The sequence below is a fragment of the Aspergillus undulatus genome, assembly GCF_047715775.1.
Source record: "Aspergillus undulatus strain CBS 261.88 unplaced genomic scaffold BDV17scaffold_1, whole genome shotgun sequence".
In the NCBI taxonomy this organism is placed as follows: Eukaryota; Fungi; Ascomycota; class Eurotiomycetes; order Eurotiales; family Aspergillaceae; genus Aspergillus; species Aspergillus undulatus.
This window is the reverse complement of record NW_027396605.1, coordinates 998,195-1,019,506: the sequence shown is the minus strand read 5'-3', so window position 1 is coordinate 1,019,506 and position 21,312 is coordinate 998,195. Positions and strand designations below refer to the sequence as shown.

General features: G+C 50.6%; 7 protein-coding genes across 7 annotated transcripts; 2 read left to right on the top strand and 5 right to left on the bottom strand.

The window, feature by feature from the left end:
• Positions 1–87: 87 nt before the first annotated feature.
• On the bottom strand, positions 88–2,665 carry BDV17DRAFT_7803 (Cupredoxin). The gene is made up of 5 exons (XM_073765127.1): positions 2,652–2,665; positions 2,131–2,577; positions 1,779–2,048; positions 1,253–1,727; positions 88–1,200 (listed from the first exon to the last, which is right to left on the bottom strand). Exons 3-5 carry the CDS (start codon positions 2,020–2,022, stop codon positions 126–128), a joined length of 1,794 nt encoding a protein of 597 aa, XP_073621273.1. The 5' UTR covers positions 2,023–2,048; positions 2,131–2,577; positions 2,652–2,665; the 3' UTR covers positions 88–125.
• Positions 2,666–3,862: 1,197 nt separating this feature from the next.
• BDV17DRAFT_249268 (uncharacterized protein) lies at positions 3,863–6,867 on the bottom strand. Its single transcript, XM_073756195.1, has 2 exons — positions 6,763–6,867; positions 3,863–6,705 (listed from the first exon to the last, which is right to left on the bottom strand). The coding sequence occupies exon 2, from the start codon at positions 6,649–6,651 to the stop codon at positions 3,946–3,948; it is 2,706 nt and encodes a 901-aa protein (XP_073621272.1). The 5' UTR covers positions 6,652–6,705; positions 6,763–6,867; the 3' UTR covers positions 3,863–3,945.
• Positions 6,868–7,272: 405 nt separating this feature from the next.
• BDV17DRAFT_7747 (putative C6 transcription factor) lies at positions 7,273–11,279 on the bottom strand. Its single transcript, XM_073765114.1, has 9 exons — positions 10,964–11,279; positions 10,843–10,892; positions 10,434–10,772; positions 10,284–10,375; positions 10,181–10,229; positions 9,071–10,069; positions 8,911–9,011; positions 8,171–8,852; positions 7,273–8,112 (listed from the first exon to the last, which is right to left on the bottom strand). Exons 1-9 carry the CDS (start codon positions 11,077–11,079, stop codon positions 7,427–7,429), a joined length of 3,114 nt encoding a protein of 1,037 aa, XP_073621271.1. The 5' UTR covers positions 11,080–11,279; the 3' UTR covers positions 7,273–7,426.
• Positions 11,280–12,553: 1,274 nt separating this feature from the next.
• Positions 12,554–13,852, bottom strand: BDV17DRAFT_249261 (flavin reductase family protein). The gene has a single exon (XM_073756194.1). The coding sequence runs from the start codon at positions 13,555–13,557 to the stop codon at positions 12,751–12,753; it is 807 nt and encodes a 268-aa protein (XP_073621270.1). The 5' UTR covers positions 13,558–13,852; the 3' UTR covers positions 12,554–12,750.
• Positions 13,853–14,459: 607 nt separating this feature from the next.
• BDV17DRAFT_249257 (homoserine acetyltransferase family protein) lies at positions 14,460–16,383 on the top strand. The gene is made up of 6 exons (XM_073756193.1): positions 14,460–14,896; positions 14,960–15,455; positions 15,509–15,618; positions 15,676–15,823; positions 15,877–15,956; positions 16,011–16,383. The coding sequence occupies exons 1-6, from the start codon at positions 14,752–14,754 to the stop codon at positions 16,121–16,123; spliced, it is 1,092 nt and encodes a 363-aa protein (XP_073621269.1). The 5' UTR covers positions 14,460–14,751; the 3' UTR covers positions 16,124–16,383.
• BDV17DRAFT_249249 (polynucleotide adenylyltransferase) lies at positions 16,384–19,397 on the top strand. Its single transcript, XM_073756192.1, has 8 exons — positions 16,384–16,738; positions 16,795–16,943; positions 17,004–17,378; positions 17,435–17,646; positions 17,697–18,306; positions 18,352–18,466; positions 18,518–18,635; positions 18,774–19,397. The coding sequence occupies exons 1-8, from the start codon at positions 16,584–16,586 to the stop codon at positions 18,840–18,842; spliced, it is 1,803 nt and encodes a 600-aa protein (XP_073621268.1). The 5' UTR covers positions 16,384–16,583; the 3' UTR covers positions 18,843–19,397.
• A 34-nt stretch (positions 19,398–19,431) lies between these two features.
• BDV17DRAFT_249246 (uncharacterized protein) lies at positions 19,432–21,311 on the bottom strand. The gene is made up of 3 exons (XM_073756191.1): positions 20,386–21,311; positions 19,844–20,301; positions 19,432–19,770 (listed from the first exon to the last, which is right to left on the bottom strand). The coding sequence occupies exons 1-3, from the start codon at positions 21,194–21,196 to the stop codon at positions 19,570–19,572; spliced, it is 1,470 nt and encodes a 489-aa protein (XP_073621267.1). The 5' UTR covers positions 21,197–21,311; the 3' UTR covers positions 19,432–19,569.
• Between the last annotated feature and the right edge of the window lies 1 nt (position 21,312).

Genomic DNA, 21,312 nt, shown 5'->3' with positions numbered 1-21,312 from the left:
TTACTTATGCTTGGCATGTGGTCGGGCAAGCCCTCGATTATGATGAGTAGATTATTATAGAAGAAATATGTATGACTAGATCATGTATTTGACAGGTGCGCATTGGCAAGAAAGTACTAACAACGTCACAAGCGGTTGTCAACATTAACAGACAACTGATACTCCTCCGGCACAACCGGCCAGGCATCAATCCCATCTATCAGGGCCAATGCCATCCCGCCGTTCTGGTGCATTTGTAGATGACAGTGAAGCAGAAACGGGCCCGGATTGGTTACATGGTATCTTATAGCCAACCAAGTCCCCAAAGGCCCTGATGCGACTGGAGTCGTAAAGGTATCTCGTAACTGAGGTGTTTCGAAGTTGAAGTTCTCAGGAATCTCTTCCATGGCTTCTGCCACCGAGGAATAATGGAATGGCTCATTGCCGCGTCCGATGACGAAGAACTTGTTTGAGTGCTTATGCATCGGATGAGGCGGTTGATTACCCCTTGTTCCGTTGAAGATGATGTCGACCCAGGTGCCATAGTAGGTGGACACGCTGTATGGAAATGGGATAGCGCTTGGGTTGAACAAGGCCGGTGTGGTGACTTCGTATTCATTCGGATAGCTACCGTTTCCTAATTGCCAGCGGTAAGCGGCCTCATAGTGACCAAAGTTTAATATGAATGTTTTGTTCACGGTTTGCGACGGAAGCTCGACGGGAAAGGGAACAATGAGAGTCTCATTCAGGAGTCTCGTTTGTGGTGTTGCTGGGCTGCCGGCCTCCGTGATGTACGTTATGGAGGGACGCTGTGAAGGCCAAAAAGACATATAAGATAATGTAGCCGTGCCATTGATGACCTGATTGAGCCCATTGTGGGCAGCGCGGATGGTGTAGTCTTTAGCAGGCCTGTCCTGCTTGAGCTCGACAAGTACTGAGTACCGTGACCCGGCAGGTATTTGAATTGCGTCAACGAGGACGGGTTCGACGTAGCGCCCGTCAATGGCGTAAACATACATTGGGTGCTCGTCTATGGAGAAAACTAAGCTTGCCGAGCCAGCCAAGCTGATCAAGTCGCGGCTGATGTAGCGAGTACGGGCATCCACTCTGACAACTTCTTCTGGCCCGTCGCCGGGAATGCATCCCTCAACAAAGCCCCTAGGCAGGACACTTGGATCGCGAGGAAATGTGCCAAAGAAAGAATCAATTGGAGGGAAGCACCTAGCTGCTGTGTCAACTCGGGTCGACCATGGTACGTATCAAATGTGCTTACCCAATATCAGTCATGGTGTAGTTTCCCAACAGGAGTCGTTGTCCAGGCGTGGTAAGATCGTCGATTCTCTCCTGGGGTAAACAGTATGCGGAGCCTTTGCCGTTGATTAATATTGCATTAGAACAAACGCTCTCGCAGCCGGACTCTAACTCGGCCTGCCAAACGGCCTCTGAGGTCAGGAACCGCCAGTCAGAGAGCATGATTGGCTCCGTCTTAGCTTCTGCTAGAGCCATTGCAGCAAGTTTCGGGACATTCCTCGTAATAAGCTTGAACGGTTTCTCTACCGACTTTTTCGGTTCAATATAAATAGCTCCATAGAGCCCATCTAGCAATTGACCCTGACTATGTGCATGATACGCATAAGACCCGTAGTCAACCGCTGTCCACCTGTAGGTGAAGCGGCTTCCCGGCTCAATTGGCTCCTGCGATAGCCCCGGAGTGCCGTCGGACCATGGAGTGCCCATCTGCGTGATACCTAGAAGTAGATAAGGTGAGATTGAATTATTTTTATAAGGAAAGAGCATACCGTGAAAATGGACTGTTGAGGAGAATGGCATCAGATTCCTCACTCGAACTTCGACCTCATCACCTTGCCTTGCCCGAAGCGTAGGCCCGGGAAGCCGGCCGTTCGACAGGATGACCTTGCGCACGACACCGGCAATCTTTTGATCCTCCCATGTTAGATTCAACTCGAAGCGAACAGTTCGACATGATACCCAGTGTATCAGGCACAGGATGACCAGTAGGTTCAGTTTGCTATATATAGCCATCTTTTGAACTCGAGCTGATCAACGCACTCAAATGGCAAAAGGTCAGCTTTATATACTTCTCTTCAACATACTGTTGAGCATTCCTCCGTGCTGACGATGTCACGGTACCAAATATGAGTGCCCCATCCTCCGCACCAAGTCAGGGGAAATCATGGCGAATCTTTGATAACCAATTCAATTTCGGGATCGGGCTTCCTCGTAAAAGAGACATCGCCGCCAGACCCCAAAAATCCAGGTTGGGTCATTTCCGGAAAACTCATAAGCCACACAAGCAGTGTCTCATGTGCTGTAACGCAGTAACACTTCACTGGAAGGTCGCAAGGCAGCCCTGTGGTCGGAGAATATTCCATGCATCTAACCGAGACAATAAGCAATTGAATCTAGACTTGCGAACCAAAAAGGTGGAGAAAAGTTCGTATTGGGCGGCATTCTATTTTCAGCTTTGCCAACCGGATGAGAACAGCATAGATTAAGTTCCAGTTTGAGCGTAACAATCCAGCTGGAAACAAAATGATGGCCGCAAGTTGCAACGAGCAATCTCGGCTCGCTTGTCCTCTACTAAGACCAACAAATCAGAATCAGAAACATGGACTTGGATCTGGAGTTGCAGACGATTGGCCGACACTGACCTTCTAGAAAAAGCAAATACCGACCCCCCTGTATGGCTTGGTACGTGGCGAGCAGAAAATGCTCGTAAGCAAGCGGACAAAAAGACTGCGCTTTGCTGTATGGAATCTGGGCGCGGAAGCAGGCGCTAAGAATCACCGAAGCAATGCCACATGCCAGCTCATTCAACTAATGATAGAACGATGACATGAGATGCAAAAAGAGGTGCGGGTTATGTTGGCGTCGAAGATTGCCGGTGTATCCGTTTCGTTCAAATTGTCGTTCAGCATAACCGTGCCAACCAATGTCGCTGCGGGCTCCAAGGATGAGGTGAGTTTCCGAGGGATTGGAATTTCAGGAGGACAAGAGTACTCATATGCTGCTCATGCTCCCACGCAAGTCATCACACTTGTTCTCCATGATCCCATCATACAGCACATCATCCAACCCGCATTTTGAGGCGTACAGCCCTCCATTGTGCTCTCGGGCAAACCGTAGATCCTGTCAGCCTCATCCTGACGGTGAATGGGTCATATTTTTGCTGGCCAGATTGGCGCAGATCCGGCCTTGAAACACATCTCTCTCCGAGGCGTTGTTCCTGGTATACGGCGGATTCTTACTCCTCGTGTGCAGTGTCGACATCTTTCAGGTCGCGTGAACGGACACCCATTTCAGCCCGTTTCTTGGAGTTGGGCCTTGGTGGATAGCTTCGAATCTCCGGTACCGCGAAACCAACCAGAGCCGTCGATGGCATTTTTGATGGCATCGGGCGTGATCGTCTCAGCTCCAGTAACGGTTACAGAGGCAATGGCAGATGACAGCACTTCGTGGTGGTCCGTCCTCGCTGCGTTATCTTTCTTGCCGACGCGGTTCGTGGTACGAAGGCTCAACCGAAGGTTTGTGGCTTTTGTGGCAGCAGGATGAGGTTTCGGGCGGCTTAGTCTGAACCTTTTCGCAGTTTATCAGTAGCGAAAAGGCAACGAGCATGAGTTACCGAGGAACAAACCTTCGAGGGAGAGATGAGGATGAACCCTTGGAGGATGAGAGGGAAGAAGAGAGGTCGCTTCCGCTGCTTAGTGCTGCGCCGCCATCGACGGAATCTCCTCTTGAATTTGACTACGATGATACCACAAAGATCTTCAGATATCAAACTGATGTTCCAATTAGAGACTCAAGCTTATCCTAGTATATAGTATCCATGAGGCTAATGCAGAAGAAAAGCAATGAATGACATGGCTAACAAGCAAGATCCGCAAACATTCAAAATGCTAGCTCCAAAACATTCTCATATCGGTCGTAAAAGGCTACGTAGTTCGGTCACATATCGTATAGTTTATTCTCGTCATTCTGTTCGTCCAGTACGCTTGGTTCATGTTGTTCGTTCTGTTGGTATTGGGCCTGGATTCCCTCTTCGTTCTCGTCAAACTGGGCATCAACCAACAAAGCCTGTTCGCCGTCGATGTCTTCCAAAGGAATTGCTGTGCTCAGAGATTGTTCCAGGGGTGCTGCTTCGCTGATCTTCGGGGGCTTTTCCTCCTCGGGCATAACCTCATTGCTGTTGAGGGATGTGGTCTCTGCTGTAGCTAGCAAATGCACCTCTTCTTCTAGCTCATCTTCCCTTGGCTGAAATGGGTGCTCGTCACCTTTAGAAGTAACTGCGGCATCTTTTCCAGATAGCGCTTCTGTCCCTACCGGCGGTAGCTCCTGCGACTCATTTGCGCTAGGTGGGGTTGGACGTTCCTGAACCTCTAGAGACTCTTCCCTGAACACAACGTCATTGCTGTTAGCAGACGGGGCCCCGAATAGAGTCGGCAAAGGTTCCTCTGGTCCGTCATCGCTGGACTGAATTGGTTTTTCTTGTTCCTCAGAGACAGTGGCGACGTTTTCGACAGATGGACTGTTGGTCTCTGTTAGTGGTGAGCCCTCCAGCTCAGTTTCCTCGGACTGCATTGGTTGCTCTTGTTCTTCAGTATCTAAATCGGCACTTTCGGCAGATAGGTTGTCGCTTGCTGTTGGCAAAGGCTCACTTGGCTCATCCTCAATGTACTGTGCTGGCTCTTCCTTCTCTTCGGAAGCAATATAAATGCTTTCGGCGGATGAGCTCCCAGCTACACTTGGAATGGATCCCTTCGGCTCATACTTGGTAGCTTGTGTTGGCTGCTCCTGCGAGACCTCCTTCCCATTCTCGTAAACCAAGTCAGATTCCTCGGAAAGAGGAGCATCACTTTCCCACGCTGATGCCTTTTCTCGTTCAGCTGCAGGGGGCTCCGCTGGGCCGTCTGAGGAGCTCTCCAAACCGAGCGACGCCCCATGGGACGCAATAAATGGTGGCACCACAGTGGGATCTGGAACTGCAGGGGTTGTAGTTGCGGAGATCGAATTCTTCACCCACGTTTGGGTCGCAGGCTCCTGCGGTGCAACCACAGATAAAGTAGGATATTTTGGGGTGAACCTGGGGAAAGGCCGTAGATCTGACGCAGGTCCAGCTGGCCTAGAGTTGATCGCGACAAAAGCAACGAGGACGCTGAGGAACACGATGGCAATATTGCGTGGGTCACTGGCAAGTACGCGGATATAGTTCACCAACAACGTCTGTAGATCGATCTCGTCCGACAGCTTGGTTGCGTATGGACTCCTCCTGTGATCGTCTTGAGATGTAACCTTAGGCAGAAGCGGCGAGGGGGGTCTCTCGAGCGTTGGCGTAACGTGAGACTGGGGAGCCAGATCAACAGCATTCGAGGGACTTCTTGGTGGGAGAGTATGAACGGGAGGCCCCACTTGTATATTCTCCGGTTCCTGCAGCAGTGATATGGCGAGGCCGTTTTCGATGCTGTGACGCGAGTCCTCGGCCAGTCGTTTCTCCAATAGTGCTCGAACGTCAGGTGGCAGCCATAAGCCAACCTCTACGTCAACCTTCTCCATCTCTTTCCAGGCTGCAGCCCAAGCACCAGCCCTCATCAGTCCATTGGCAGCAAAGACCCTGACCTCCCATTTTCGGGTCGTATTCTGCCGCACGAACCGGCCGCCACAGTCAGGACATTCGTCTTCCTCATCTTCTGTGCTGCTGTCCTCCCTTGCGAGGCGGTCTTCCCTATCCGAGTCTGTTTCAGCCCGTCCGAGGAAATGGCCATGATCAAGCCGGGGATGCTGCAATTCCAAACTCTCCAATAGTCGCTCCTCCAGAAGGTCATACATATCCTCAGGGTGCGAGATGAGCACACCACGCTCGCGGAGGACTCCCGAGCCGATTTTTTCCTCGAGTAACTTCCACCTCTTCCAGTATAGTGGAGGCAAAATCTCCTTTAAAATCTTCTGACGGTCGGGATGTCCTACCAGTCCAGATACGGGGAGTGATGGCGATAGCAAAGTGCAATGGAGAAGAACAAGCGGATATTCTTTCTTGACCTTCGTCTTGGCAGCTGCCCCTGTTGGTGAATAAAACGGCGACCTCTTGAATGGCGAAGAACCAGTAGATCGAATAGAGATATCGGAAGTGCGCCCGCTACCCCGGCGCTTCGGTGGCGTCAGATGATAGTAATCATCCCCTTCATCCTCTGTATGCATCTGCATTGCCCGCACCGAACTAGGTCTTCGAAACGTAACGTCGCGCTGTCGGAGTGTGTGAACAGCCCGCGGTCCGGAGTGTTCAAAAGGTTGAAGCATGTAGTCCTGCGAGTTACGCGAGTTCGTTGGCTTTCGTGCGTCCGGTAGATTCGTCAAGGTTGAATCGGGGATCGAGGAGATTGAGGAATGGCTAGATGCCCTGGATCGTGTGCGAACCAGTACACCTTCATCCACCCCACCACTTCGGGTTTCGCCTGGAGAGTAGTTTCCCGAGGATCCAGACGAGTTATAACCACTATCTTGTCCTGCAACCTGCATGCTTCCTTCGAGGCTACCGTGTTCGTTGTGCTGCAGGAGCTTCGTTGGGGACATCGCTGTTCTGTCTGAGGTGATGGGTACGTTGTATTCTGTGACTTCACACTTAGAGCTTGTACTAGGTGGCTCAATGGCATCGTCCATTGCGATTCCTTGTAATCGAGGTTGGAAATTTGAATTCGGTGTCCTTGTGCAGAACTATATAAATTAGCCGAGCAGCAATTTATGTGGAAGCGAAGCTCACCAGTCACGAACTTGGCATAGCAAATTGTTAGTATAACCTTCTCTTGCTGGAGAGGATATCAAGAGCAAAAGAGATGAATCCCATAGTAATATGGCACACTGACTCGTGGGAGTCGCTTTCTAAAGGTGTTGATGTATGGCAGTTGATGCCTTGTTTGTGGTTATCCTCACCGCCTTGTTGTGCCGGGCAACGCTTGTGAGCCTGAGGCCGCGTTTCAGATGGAGCGTCTTGAGTACTCCGTATCACGACTTGCAATGCTATGCGTTTTTCATTATTCTGGTAAGGTACATTATAGGGAGCTTGTTGGTAATATGTTAGAGTTTCAAAAGCTTTTGCGTGATACATTACTGGAAGCTAATCCCCCGTAACGCCACAAACGCTGATATACTAAGTCACGCAAAACAAGACTAGTACTCGCAGATACACGGAACATATATACATCGCAATGATCAAATGCTCAGAGGCAAATGTTTCGCTCATGTAAGAAACGCCGGAATATTATATAGTAGCTCAAGGGTAAAGATCAGTTGGCTGCGCGCGCTATATTCTCGTCAAAGCTGGAAATCCCACAAGCCAAGGACGCCGTCGCTCCCTTCTCCATGATGGTGACATAGCAGAGACATTACTGACCGTAACACGTAGAACCTGAAGATGCGTGCTGTAGATGGCGAGAGTTTATTGGGGGGGCGGATGTGCACCTTCGTCGGGGCTCATAAGAGGGAAATGGTGTTCTGTTGGAAAGTAGTTGAGAACATCTTGAGGGAGATATTCTAGGTATGGTAGCCCACCCAAGGGATAGGGCAGTTGATCTTGGTTATGTAGCGCAGACATATCGATATCCTGACTCTCGATTAGAAAGTCGCCCGCCTGCGGGTTCATGCCAGAGTGGTAATCGGAAGGCCTTGACCCAGCATGGCTGCCGCTAGTATGGCGATCACTTGTAGCTGAAGTAGCTGAGGGAATGTAGTTATATGTCGGCACTCGGGGATCGAGATTTGATGTGGATGACGTCGTCAGATTTTGACTATGTGTCGATTGCGAATTCGAGGGGCGCTGTGCAGGATGGGGGTACTGGGAATTTAGACCGAGGAGAAGGGTTGCCTCCGAGGTCGTAACTCGGCCAGGAGATACCAACGATTCTTCGGCCACATTGGAAGTGTGCGTACTCTCGAGATCTTGGGACATCGAGCTCGAACTCTGCCCCAAGCTTGGTTGCACGGGTGCATTGTAATGATGGCTGTATTGAGGGGTATATGATTTGTCTTCAGAGACGGGCTCAACATGAGCAGCAGGCATTTGATAGAGAAGACTGAGGTTCGGCTGCGAAGAGTTCGTGGCATTAGTTAGAGCCCAGCCGATAGCTGCGGTGAACAATTAGCTTTCCGGATATACGAACAAGCATTGAGAGAAGCAGCTTACCTTGACTCGGATCCATTCTTGGCGATCGTCTTTCATCTGACGGGTCGTCTGTAGCAGATGCTTGTCCTTCAATGGCATTGCTGGGAACAATGGGCAGGCTTGGTTGACGCCAGTTCGACCCGCCAATGGGCCGAACAGAGGGCGTCTCGGCAGTGCCATCCATCTCCTCCTCGGTATACAACAAAGGATCCACTATTCCCTTTGCCTTCTGATTTAGAACCGTCAGAATATACTTTGACCCTTCCCAATAGTTCTCAAGGGCTTTTAGAGCTTTATAGCACCTCTGATAGTTTTCTCTGGCGGCAGAGGCAAGAAGGCTATGTTTCGTGGTGGGATTCCGGTCCGACGCATTGGAAGAGTCTGCACTTGGCATATAAAAGCCGCTGGTTTGATTGGCGAGCAATGGTTGATTTGAGGGTGAGACAGAGCGTGATGAAGGAGATGAATAATACGCGCTTTCCATGAGGAAAGCACATGCCGCTATATACATCGGCTGGCTAGTGAAGGGATTGCCGATGAAACTTTTTCCATCCACGAGCTCCGAGAAAGACAGAATATCTGCAATCGTCTTGGCTGAAGACATCGAGAGCTCCCTACTATTAGGGTAGAGATGTTGGATGGTGCCACCAAAGGAATTCAAGAGAGTGGGTTGGTGCAATAGAACGATTACCGTGTGGAACCACTTTGAATTACCAGCATCAGCCCCTGATCATCGCAATAGAAAGAAAGGGGGGACTTACAAAATGAAGGAGAATGAAATTTGTTCCCTCTTTGGCCTTCACATAGGCTTGAAAGTTTGCAGCATTGAAGTGAAGCTTGGGTGACAGCCGTTGATAAATGCCTAGCGATCATCAATTACCCTGTCCTATAGAGAGTACCAGAACGGGGTAAAGTTCGTACCTGTCAAGTCACTTTCCATTCCAGCTAGTCTTTTCAATGTATCCGGTGTCACATGGTTGACATCCTGTATGCCATTGATAAGATCTGTGACTCTTCCATAAAGATGAATGATCCGAATAAGGGGCGGAAACGGTGCTGGCCAGCCATTGAGAAGCTGTGATTCCGATTGCAAAGGGAAACAGATTTCTATATCCTCGTCCCGCAGGGTCACAGGCCGTCCAGTCCCAGACGAAATAACCCTGTCAAGAAAGAAGATACTCCAAAAGGTGTCCACTCTCTCGCGTTCCCAAGCACGTCGGTCTTCTACCTCTTGCGATCCCTTTGTCGACCCAAGGCGTCCTTGAGGCTCATCATACTGATCCTCCCTTAGATTCGAGGCTTGTCCTGTCATAACCGCGCTTGGCATTACACCGGTCCGGCCGTAGCTATGGTCCAAGCCTTGTAGCTTCTGCATGCCAAGATCCTGCGCCATTCGAATGGATATGCCCAGATACATCCATAGACCACTATCATGGTTTGACCCGAACTCCTCATATGCAAGTAATAGGCACGCTTGAACAACGGAGAGGGTCGGGAAGGCGAGAGAGTCCACCAAAGCACTCATTGCTCGATTGGCAAATGGCTGACCGCGATTGAACTTTTTCAAGACCGGCTGGGGTTCCGAGGCAACAATCGGAGGTGCTTGAGCGGGGCTCAATAAAGGATGCGGAGAAAATCGAGCAGACAAAGCACACACTGCATCCACCAACATGGTATCGATTTTCTTCTCCTTCAAGTCGCGAAGAAAGCGGGCTCGGCGCAAGAATGGAAAGCTACAGCCCAGGTGCACGAAGAACAGCTCACAGAGATGAGTAACCAAGTTGCTCACAGGTAGGGCATCGTCTCGGTCATAGAAGGGAATGGTGTTGGCGTCACGATTGTCAGCACTGTCAGATGTGATATTAAAACGATGTACTTCGTTATCATGGAACCTCTGGCTCCGAAGAGACGAAACCGAGTCTATCAATCAACGATTTTGAGTTAGCTGGTGGTGAGCATTGGAAAACAGAGGCATATTAGAAGTACAGTCCCTCAATGCAAAAGAGGAAGAGTGGAGTAGAAAGCACCAACCTGAAGACAATGATGCATTACTCTTTCGAGACCCTCGGACCTGAACAACCTGTGAATGACATCAATTGCCGGTAATCAAACCACGCAAGGAAACAGAACCGACCATTTGCTTAAATCCAGGAACAATAGCCGTCGGCCCAAAATATCTGAAGTAGGGAACATGTGTACGGCCGCTGGAGCTTGAGGAAGTTCGATCTGACCAACAGTGAGTATGACTAGGGAGTGGACAAATCAACTCGTCTGCAATACATACTGCTTTCTGGACTCCCGCCTGCCGCTTGCTGCTCATTCTCGTTGGCTGTCCGAGAGGACACATCCTTGGATGGTGAATGGCCTTCTACCTTCAACGGCTTTGGCGCTTCGGGGGATTTGCCGAAAGCCCCCACTCCCGACGACACTTTATTGCGTTTTGGCGGAGTTGGAGTCCGAGTCTCAGCTTCCGAGGGCACGCGCGAAGAGGTCGGTTCATGCGAGTTGGCTAGAGACGGAGTGGTGGGAGTACGGGAAGCAGCATCAGATTGCGTTCGAACATGAGTGGCAGGCTCGGAATAGCCGAGACACTCGTAGTTGAAGTCGGCGCATGTTTTGCATACTGTACGGACAAACCAAATAGATTAGCTGCCGCAACATGAGTATCAGCAGACACTGGCGCTTCCTCTCACCTGGCTGCTCGCCGGAGCATCGTATCTTGCGCTTGCGGCAAGTGCGGCATCTAGACAGAATACCGAGAAATTAGCGAGTCATTCATCGCAACAAGCACTTTGAATATGTATGCTGACTTACGCAGCGTTCACTCGTCGTCGCTTTGTCTGCGGTTGCCCGTCGGTTGAAACGAAGCGAATCTGCTTCGGAGGGGGAACTTGACTGACGCCGTTCTTCCGGGAAGGAGGAGGGCTCATCGCGAGCAAGTTGTCATCCGTGGTCACAGAACATCGGGCATCTGAGCGATCTGGAATCGGGTACGCTGGCAATCGAGCTTCGGCGGCGATGCGCTTATGAGGACACAGCAGAAGGAATCAGCGGTCGAAGGAAAACGTAACGCGGAAAGTGTCTCGATGGCAGAACCCGTCCAGGCGAAAAGTCCATGGGCGTGGTTTGAGCCCACGCGGTGGTCTGTGTGTAGCCGCGGGTAGAGAATAGGGCAGGAGTATTAATGAATGGAGGGGAAATGGAAGGTCCAGGATGGGAGAGCAGTAGACGGAGCCTGGGCCGGTGGTTCGATGGAGGGGATAGCGAAGAAGGTTGAACAAGGTCGGATGCGCACTGTCGCTGCTTGGTAATACCAGCCGCAATTCGAATGTCACTTTCTGCTCAAGAATAGCTTCTCGGGAGACAGGATCGTGGTCATTCGTGGACCTGCGTTGGGAAGGAATTTGAAAGAAGTTAAGGCGAAGAGGCCGCGTATCCGGGGAAGTTGGTGCTCCTCCCGCCGAGTCCAAATGAGATGAGACAACCCTGCGGTCACCGCGGGCCTTGCTACTTTTATACCCAAAAACAATTATTCAGATTATCAATTTAACAATTCAACCAACGGGGTTCGATCGGACACTCCACTGACTATCATCTCTGACCGCTGATTGCCTTCACTTTTGTGTTCAACTATTTCTCAACTTAGGTACTTTTCTCTACGCATACTTCGAGTACAGATCTCTCATACATTCTCGGGGATTCACCACAAGGCACGGTAAATTTCTGGAAACCCCTGTTCCATGAGATAACAATGCCTGCATTTTTAGGTAAGAGCCGAATCCATCGCAGCCGCTTATCTCATCTTTGAGACGCAGAAACCCAGCAGGACAACAAAACAAAGCATTCAGAGGATAGGGCCAGCTCCACCATGGATCAAGGGCCACCATGTGACGGCAAGATTTTGACTCAAGCTGAGCTAAGATCCTCCTTCACATCTCACCACAGCCAACGGATGATCCATTGCAGCTCATTCCTGGCGGGACCAACGCTAATCTAGGGTCTCGCTTGACCAGACATCTTCATCGAGGGGCCGTTTCCCTGCAGATTGAGCTGTACAATTTGCTGCACCTAGCAGGCTCGGAGCAAGACCGTCTCCTCTCCCGGATCAATTGCGTTCAGAGCCGGTAAGCCACCAAGTCTAGACTCGCGATTGCCAGGGGTCATGTGAACTGACTATCAGAAGGTTCTCCAGAGTTTCGGGCCAGACCCTTGTCACACCGGATGGAGTAACGAGGGGAAACCCACTTGGGACCCAGTCGCGAGCCCGGCAGCCCGACCTACCTGTGACCTGACCGTCCGTTTGATCTACACGCTGAAGTTTCCTTACATCTCCACACCTTCTCGAAGGGCAATATCCACGGACAAGGAAGGGGGCCCGGGGGAGGGGGGGGTTGTTCTGATGAAGTGATGACGGCACCCCCAAAATCCTTCCGCCTGAATCAGTCCTTAACATCTATTTAACCGTTTTAACGTGCTTTATGAAACGAACACCAAGCCTGGCGATGATGCAATTACACCATCTAAATCACTCTAATCAAGGCCTAGGACTTAAGACAACATGCGCATTCTCATAGTGACTGATGTGACACCCGAATGATGGTTCAAAACTTCGGCCTTGGAAGCTCAACCGCCTCGGTTGTCCGCCCATATGCGACCCCCCCCAGACGACTGATCGGTTTCAAGACCTTCAGATCCATAATACTCGTCTCTTTATCATAAGCATCTTCCCTCACCCAAAATCGTACGCCCTCAATTATCGCCAAAACCCCCGTCTTCTTTCCGGGAGTCGCTTTGCTCCCAAATTCTTTGACTTCAACAAGCTTGCCTTCCACCGACAACATGGACTCCTTCACGCGAGCAGCTTGAACAACAGAGCTAGGCGCTTGGTGCAAACCCGAGATGACCCATTCTGATACTCCATATGGAGCATTCACTGCAGTCGCATTGGCAGCTTCAACAAAGTGCTCTGAAATGATATTGATCACGCATTCTTCCGTCTCGATGAGGTTCTTGAGACTGTCTTTCGCCTTTTCCAGCGATCCAACAAACCCCACCGTAAAGAGGGGAGGATCGTGGTTGATGACTTGGGAGTAACTGAACGGCGCTAGATTTGCTGTCTTCCCATCTCTCGACTTTGTGCTGATAAGAGCGATCGGTCTAGGGACAACCCCTGAGATCAAAAGCTTATAATTGTTTGAAACAGGTCGGCCCTCCTCATAGGGATCAATCTCAATGTGGTTCTTGCTCAGGCTCTCGCCGCCGTCATTACCACCATCTCCTTCTTTCCAGTCCGGCTTCGGAGGCTTTGAGAACTTGACTTCCGCATTGCGCTCGAAGTCCGGTCGGGAAGCCTGGACCTTGTCAAAGTCGTCCCCAGTTTTGAAGTGCGCGGACGTTGTGTTGTTCATTGTGGATTCCTGACGGTATGCTCCAAATGATAGAGGTGTCTGAACCTGCGATATACGATTCAAATATGGAAAAGAGCTGTGATGCCGTTAGCGCTTCATCGATTACCTTAACCAACTTGCGCTATCAACGCTTCTTTAGCATTGACATGAGAACACTCACGGTCTTTTAGAGGGAATCCTGGGCAAAGCGCGCGACACTCTAGGACCAAAAACGAGACTGGACATATTGGCAATGTTTGTCGCAATACATCGTAAGAAGAAGACGCGAAGCGCGCAGGTCAAAAGGGATGTCTCGTTTAATTCCACGGATAACGTGGCAATGCGCCCTGATATTTGCCACGGCCCGTGGTATCACGAGCTACTTTTCTTGGTGGCAATAAACCTTCACTACCGAAACCCCGGCCCGAGTCGACTGCTTCTTCCCCGAGACGACCCCGCAAGTCGAGCACGGATGGCGGACATTACCAAGATTCCAGAGCACACTGACGCAGTGATTGCTATCTAGGCTCCATACCCGACACAAGATAGCAATTGACTAGCAAACGCATGCGCCTTAGATCAATTGCGAACTGTAAGAGCTGCATGTATTGCAGTTGAAGGATATTTACGCCTGATAAGATAGTCAGATACACTTGAAATCAATCAGGTTGAGGGGCAGCTTCCGTTTCTCGACGGTATAGAACGTTTTAGTAGCATTGACTGGGGAGAATAACTGGACAAAAATAGTGCTTACTTTCTTCATTTTCGCTGAAACGAAGCTTCTCAGCCATCCATTTCCTAGAAGGGATCAAGAGTCAATTGATCCTTCGTATCTATACCTACTATGCAGCTCAGCATCGATCTACTTGTCCCGTGACATAAGGTCTTGTGACAGTTGCAGTTGAGAACTCCTCATCATAATTCCTCAACTCCACCTCAGGCTTCTACAGACAGCGTTTCCCATCCATCGGCATCCAACCTTCGCTGTCGGAGACATTCCGTGGTGAGCGCTGAAGCATATCCACTACGTCCTATTTAGCTTCGATGCTAGCTAAGCAACAACAGTGAAGCAGCTACAATATACAGAGCGTTCGGATCTCTTGATTTGAAATCAACCAATTCAGTTCTGAGCCAAGGACCCGCAGTATAAATAGGAAAGGAGAGTACTGAGGGCATTCAGCATTGCAGACTGAAGTCGGGCGAAGACCAGCAGCAATGGCACAGCAGGATTATGAGACCTTCAAGCTCGGAGACTGGGAGCTCCAGAGTGGCGCGAAGCTCATTGATGCGCATTTAGCGTATAAGACGTTTGGTGATCCGAAATCACCTGCCATCGTCTATCCCACCTGGTTCTCTGGTGGTAAATACCGCACTACGAGGGAAGACAAAGAGAGCAATGATATGCTAATGCCAAGTACCATAGCTATTACCGATAACCTCTGGCTCATCGGCGAAGGCAAGACCCTCAACCCTAAGGAGTACTTCATCATCGTCCCCGCGCTGTTCGGAAACGGTCAGTCGACCTCACCCTCCAATTACCCATTTGAGGGCGAGTGGCCAGAAGTTTCCTTTTACGACAATGTCCGTGCCCAGTATAAGTTCGTTACCGAGCACTTTGGAATAACACATCTGCGTGCTGTGGTTGGGTGGTCCATGGGCGGGGCGCAGACTTATCAATGGGCCACCCAGTACCCGGACTTTATGGATCTTGCTGTGCCCTTTTGCGGTGCGGCGAAGACGTCTCTGCACAATCAGGTGTTTATCGAGGGCATCAAGAGTGCCTTACTGGCGCCGAAGGGTATCCAGTCGGCCGGGTCTGGCCGAGGCGGTGTTCTTGCAGCTGGCCAGACTTTGAGAAAATGGAGCGATGCTGAGAAAGAAGTTGGCCTGAAAGCATTTGGCAGAGGCTATGCTGGCTGGTGAGACTCGTCGTCCTTGCTGGGTTGACACTGCTAATTCTCGGATATAACAGGGGCTTCTCTCAAGCATTCTATCGAGAAAAGCTGTATGAAAGCGCAATGGGCTACAAAGATCTTGAGGACTTTATGCGGAATTTCTGGGAGGCGTGGGCTTTGTCGAAAGGTATGTCGAGTTCACCTTGAATAGTGCTCAGCAGCTTGCTCAAGTGCTCTCGTTCAGACCCAGGCAACCTTCTAGCCATGGCACAGACCTGGCAAAACGGCGATATCAGCAAGCAAGAGCCATACAATGGCGACTTTGAGAAGGCCATGGCCGCAATTAAAGCCAAGACATTGGTGCTACCTGCGAAGACAGATCTATACTTCCCGTGAGTCGTGTCGTCCGCTCCGGCGAGATAAATATATGCTGACACCTGTGTAGACCTGAGGATTCAGAATATGAGGTCAAGTGCATGAGCCCAAATATTGGCACTCTTCGGATCTTCCCCTCCATCTGGGGCCGTAAGTACTTCCTTGGTCATGGAATAATGACAGAGGTCTGACGCAGAATCATAGATTGGGCAGGAGGCCCCGGAGACAGCAAAGGCGATGTGAAATGGCTTGATGAACAGTTGTCAGGGTTCTTCCGAAAAAACAGTGGGGAGAAATCGGCACTTCCTATACGGTGAGCTCGGTCGAACGTGTACGGACATGAAACCAGGCCCGGGGTCAGTCAGATCAGAGTCAATGGAGTCTATTCTTCAAGTAGCCTGTGAATGAGAAATGAAGTAGCTAAATCATCTGCTCATTGCTTGTGCAACTCAGTGGAAGCTCTGGGAGAGTCCCCTTATGGAGACGGGTCATGTGATAAGACTGAGTCAGCAGCGATCCGACGGGCCATCTATTCAAGCATTTCGGCGGCGTTTGATCACTGACGCGCTGCGCTGCCTTCATCGACCAATTCACTTAATACCCTCCTTTCTTTTCATTTCTTTTCCGTCTTCGTTTCTGATATCATTTCTCTCTGTACTACTCATTTCCTTTCTTCTTCATTTCCTCCATCTTGACCTGCGCGCTCACTATCTTGTACGATCGTAATTCCTCCGATCTCCGCATTTCCATCTACCGAAGATCACAGCATCAGTCGCAATGGCAGCAACACCGACCCCTACACGGCAATGGGGCGTAACTCCCCCCATCTCGACTGTACTACCAACCGCACAAGAGCTATCCGCAAACGACGATTTGATCGCAGAGTTGAAGCTTCAGAACAACTTCGAGAGCCCGCAAGAGACCGAACGAAGGTATGAATATCCCGGAGGATTCGCCCAATCTAGTTTCTGACTTGTCGTTCTCATAGGAAACAAGTACTCCAACTCTTGCAGCGTGTCACAACCGAATTTGTTAAAATTGTCAGTCGCAAAAAGGGCCTGTCCCAGGCTGCAGTCGAGGCAGCAGGAGGAAAGATCTTCACTTATGGAAGTTATCGCCTGGGAGTCTATGGGCCTGGTAGGTTCTGAGGCTTGATGGATTACACTGCGATATTCTGACTGTACATCTCTTCTTCAGGATCGGATATTGATACTCTCGTCCTCGGACCCAAGCACGTTGTGATCGATGATTTCTTCGCCGACTTCCCTCCCCTTCTCGAGAGTATGGCTCCTCAAGGAGCGATCGAGAAAATGACGCCAGTCCCTGATGCATTCGTTCCTTTGATCAAGCTTGAACTGTCCGGGATCAGTATCGATTTGATTTTCGCCCGTCTGATCGTACCGTCGATCCCTCTCAACCTCGATTTGAAGAATAATGACTACCTCAGGGGTCTTGACGAAAAGGAGGTTCGGTCGCTCAATGGAACTCGTGTCACAGATGAGATATTGGAATTAGTACCTCAACAAAAGACATTTCGCCTTGCTTTGCGCGCAATCAAGTTGTGGGCCCAACGTAAGCGCAAATTCGAACGTACCCCTCAACTCTATGACTAATGATATGAAACTTAGGGCGAGCTATCTACTCTAATATCGTCGGTTTCCCGGGTGGTGTTGCTTGGGCCATGTTGGTAGCAAGAGTATGTCAGCTGTACCCTCAAGCTACTGGCTCAGTAATTGTTGGCAAATTCTTTCGCATCATGAACAAATGGGCTTGGCCCCAACCGGTGCTACTCAAGGCGATTGAGGACGGGCCTTTGCAGATGAAAGTCTGGAACCCGAAGGTAAGAATTTGTACGACCGCACTTTTTAGAATTCCGCTCACATAAGAAAGATCTATCACGGCGATCGGTTCCACCTTATGCCCATTATCACACCTGCCTACCCGTCGATGTGCGCGACGCACAACATCTCGATGTCCACTAAGGCCGTAATTCTACGGGAGCTTCAGCGTGGCGGTGACATAGTGGACAAGATTTGGGCTAAGCAGGCCACGTGGAATGACCTGTTCACACGGCACTCATTCTTCACGCAGGACTACAAATATTATCTCGGTGTCACTGCATCCAGCAGAACGAAAGAAGCTGAATCGGTCTGGTCCGGTCTTGTCGAGTCCAAGGTCAGGCACTTGGTCGGAGCTTTGGACCGCAAGTCCACAATCGCAGTGGCTCACCCTTTCCCCAAGGGCTTCGAAAGGACCCACTCGGTCAGCAGCGAGGAAGAAGCCGATCAGGTCAAGAATGGTTCTCTCAAGTTCCAAGACAAAGGTATCAAAACAGAGACAACCGACGAAACCAAAGATGCTGCTCATCAGGCTGCGGCTCAACGCGGAAGAGAAGAGACTGAAGTACCTGCCACGACGGATAACACAGCGCCTGATAACAGTTCAACCATCTACACAACAACTTACTACATCGGGATGGAGCTGAAGCCGGTCGAACCAGGTATGTGAGACGCTTTCCTTCGATGAACCGACTGACTTTCCACAGGCGCTTCTCGGTCATTGGATATTTCATCTGATGCTCAATTCTTCAAATCTATGTGTACATCGTGGCCTGGATATCAGCCTGGTGTCAACGACCTGTCCATTACCCATGTTCGCAAGTGAGTCCTCTCTTCCTCACCGAAGTTTCCCTACTAAGGATGTTTCAACAGTTACGATTTGCCGGAAGATCTTTTCCAAGAAGGCGAGACTCGGCCCACTCGGCCGAAGAAGAAGGTTGTCAAGAAGGCACCGGCTGGCGGGCAGAAACGAAGCTTCGATACTCTGGAGGTAAGTGTATACAGCATAGTCAGTACTTGTCGTGGACTTCCACCGCGCAGGCTTATTCTACTAAATCCAAGCTGCCGCCTGGAGCATACTGCTCCCGATCTAACTTCTAGTTATAACTAATATCAACTTCGTTCTTAGGACTCTTCGAACCCCCCACCGAAGCGACAAGTCCCCGACGGATACGCCACAGCTGCAACCCCCGCCTGAATGAATATATGTGTCCACTTGAAGCGGACTATCCTAGGAAGCAAACAAACAAGCACGTCGGGGCAGGTCCCCATGAAGTCGTGAGGAACTCTTGCGGCGCCAAATCCACATCCTAATCTTAGGGTGAAACACAATGACAAACCAGTCTACGCTAACTCTGACTACAAGGAACACAGTGACCTAGTAGTGACTCGCCTGGTGTCAGAAGTTATACAAGGTTGGTGTATCATCCCCATTCTCTTCTGGACTACCAGCTGCGAGATCTTTTTTTCGTTCTGTTTCAATACGTCAAGTTGACTACGGTCATGACAAGGCTCCTCTATTAGATTAAGAGACTCGCTCTTGAGAGGTTGAAGTTCACTTTCTTTACGGCATATTGATTGCATATTTAGAGGGGCGTCAAATTGGGCTCTACTCTGGCAGGCTATTTCCCGCTGTACGTACTTGCTTGTTGTCTTTCGTTCTCAGGCCTGGTCTTCCAGGTGTTTGCGCCTCGCAGTTAGGTTCAAGTAGTTCAATGAAGGAAGATATTACCGTGGCCTACGGGCTACTGTACTCAATGACTCCAAAAAAATGCCGAAGTAGTTTACCAAACTTCTATGTATTTGCAGTGCAGTCCCAAGTTTATGATCTACGTTTTCTCGTTGCCAGATTGCATGACCTACAATCCAAGCATACAAGCAAACAATCACCGTCCAGGTTATGTACAATAAATTCAAGACCCCGTTCAGCTCCACGCCGCAACCAAGTCACACAGCGTCGATTCACCACCTACATTCCCCGGAAAGACAACAAAAGGCACACCGCGATGTCTCGAAGTCGGCTCATCGCAACGCCAAAGTGGCACGCCGGCTGCTGCCTGGCCGACAATCAGAGCCCGTTTCATCTTTAGACCCTTCGTCGCCGCATCGGAGGATGTAATTCCGCCCTGGAGCACCGCTCGTCAGCAAAGCTAATACTTGGCAGACAGACATAGATGAAATAGACAGATAGAACTATACCTTCGCAATGATATACCTCGGCCTCACCTCAACTCCCTCCAAAACCCTAACCAGGGCCTCCGCGACCCTCGACCCGATAGCCAAGGATGAAAGCTCATCGTGACCAGTGATGAGCGCCCGACTCGTCATGACAAGTGTATCCCGTCCAGATCTCAAATTCTCTTCAGTCTCTTTCACGACGTTCTTGATCAAATCCGTCGCGCTCTCCGGCGAGGCGATCAGGTCTTCAACGCGCATTTCAATCACGTCTAGCTGGTCGCCGCGCTTCTTCGTGAGGATCTTTAGCTGCGCTGTTGTCTTGGGGACGTACGAGCCCGCGAGAATCAAGCCCCCTGTTTCTCGGTGTTGAGGGAGGGAAAGTTCGGCGGCCGTGATGGGGGTTTTGTACGGGATGCCTAGGCGTGTTGAGACGAATGCTGCGCCGGTGCGGTAGATGTACCGGGCGCCTTGGGCTTCAGCTTCATCGGTCATATCGCTGTTAGTACACGCATACATAACTGAAAGCTCAACCTGGAGGGAAGATAAGAGAATGCAGTACAAACCAAGCAACAACCCCATAACAAAAACATGCATATCCGACTCGGCCGCCGCATTCGCAATAACCACGCCTCCGCTCGCAAAGCTCAACAATTTATCTCGTACACCCTCAGGCCCACCGCGCCGGATGTCATCTAGCGATACAGAATGAATCTGGTCTGCGCTGAACCGCCGGGGCGCTTTCTCCAGTACATAATCGCGTAGACTGGAGCTCTTATACCCAAACGTCGCGTCACGCGCGAACTGTGTCTCGCCCGCTGGCACTAGGTTCTCGCCTTCGAGAACATAGTGCACGTCGTCGATGGTATACCGACCGCCCTGGAAGAAGAACGGGGCTAGAACCCAGGTTGGCTGCGGGGCGTTCTCAGGGTCAAAGCCATTGGAGAAAAAAACCGACTGCGCAACGTCGACTTCCAAGGGAAAGTGCCCGCGCAAGGTACTATCGCCCCTGAGAACAATGTCCAGGCTATCATTGCTGAGGCCCGTTGCGCGCGCAGCGCTCAGCACATTCTGGCAGATCTCGCGGATGAGTGACTCGGCTTCGGAAGGCGGTAGAGCGCGCGAGTTCGTGAGGATGAAGAAGCCTGCTGAGGAGGTGAGGAATTCTACTGTTAGCGTGGGGATGTCCCAGACTGTTAGGACGGAGATGTCGTGGCAGGTTTGGGTGCCTGTTGGGTCGTCGTCGAGGACGACGAGGCGGCGGGGTTTGGTGGTTGTTGAGAGGTGGTTTGTTATTTGGGAGAGGGCATCGGTGGGGTGTTCTGGGGGAAGGGAGGCCAGGGTCTGGTCGCGCGGTAAGGGAGGATATGCGGACATGATGAGGATGTTCTTTGTTTGTGCTTGCGCTGGAGAGAACGAGTTGACGAGGCGTGGTTATAGCTTTGTAGATGAGGCGATTCGGACTGCTCTGCGGGGTCGATCGGAGTTCATCC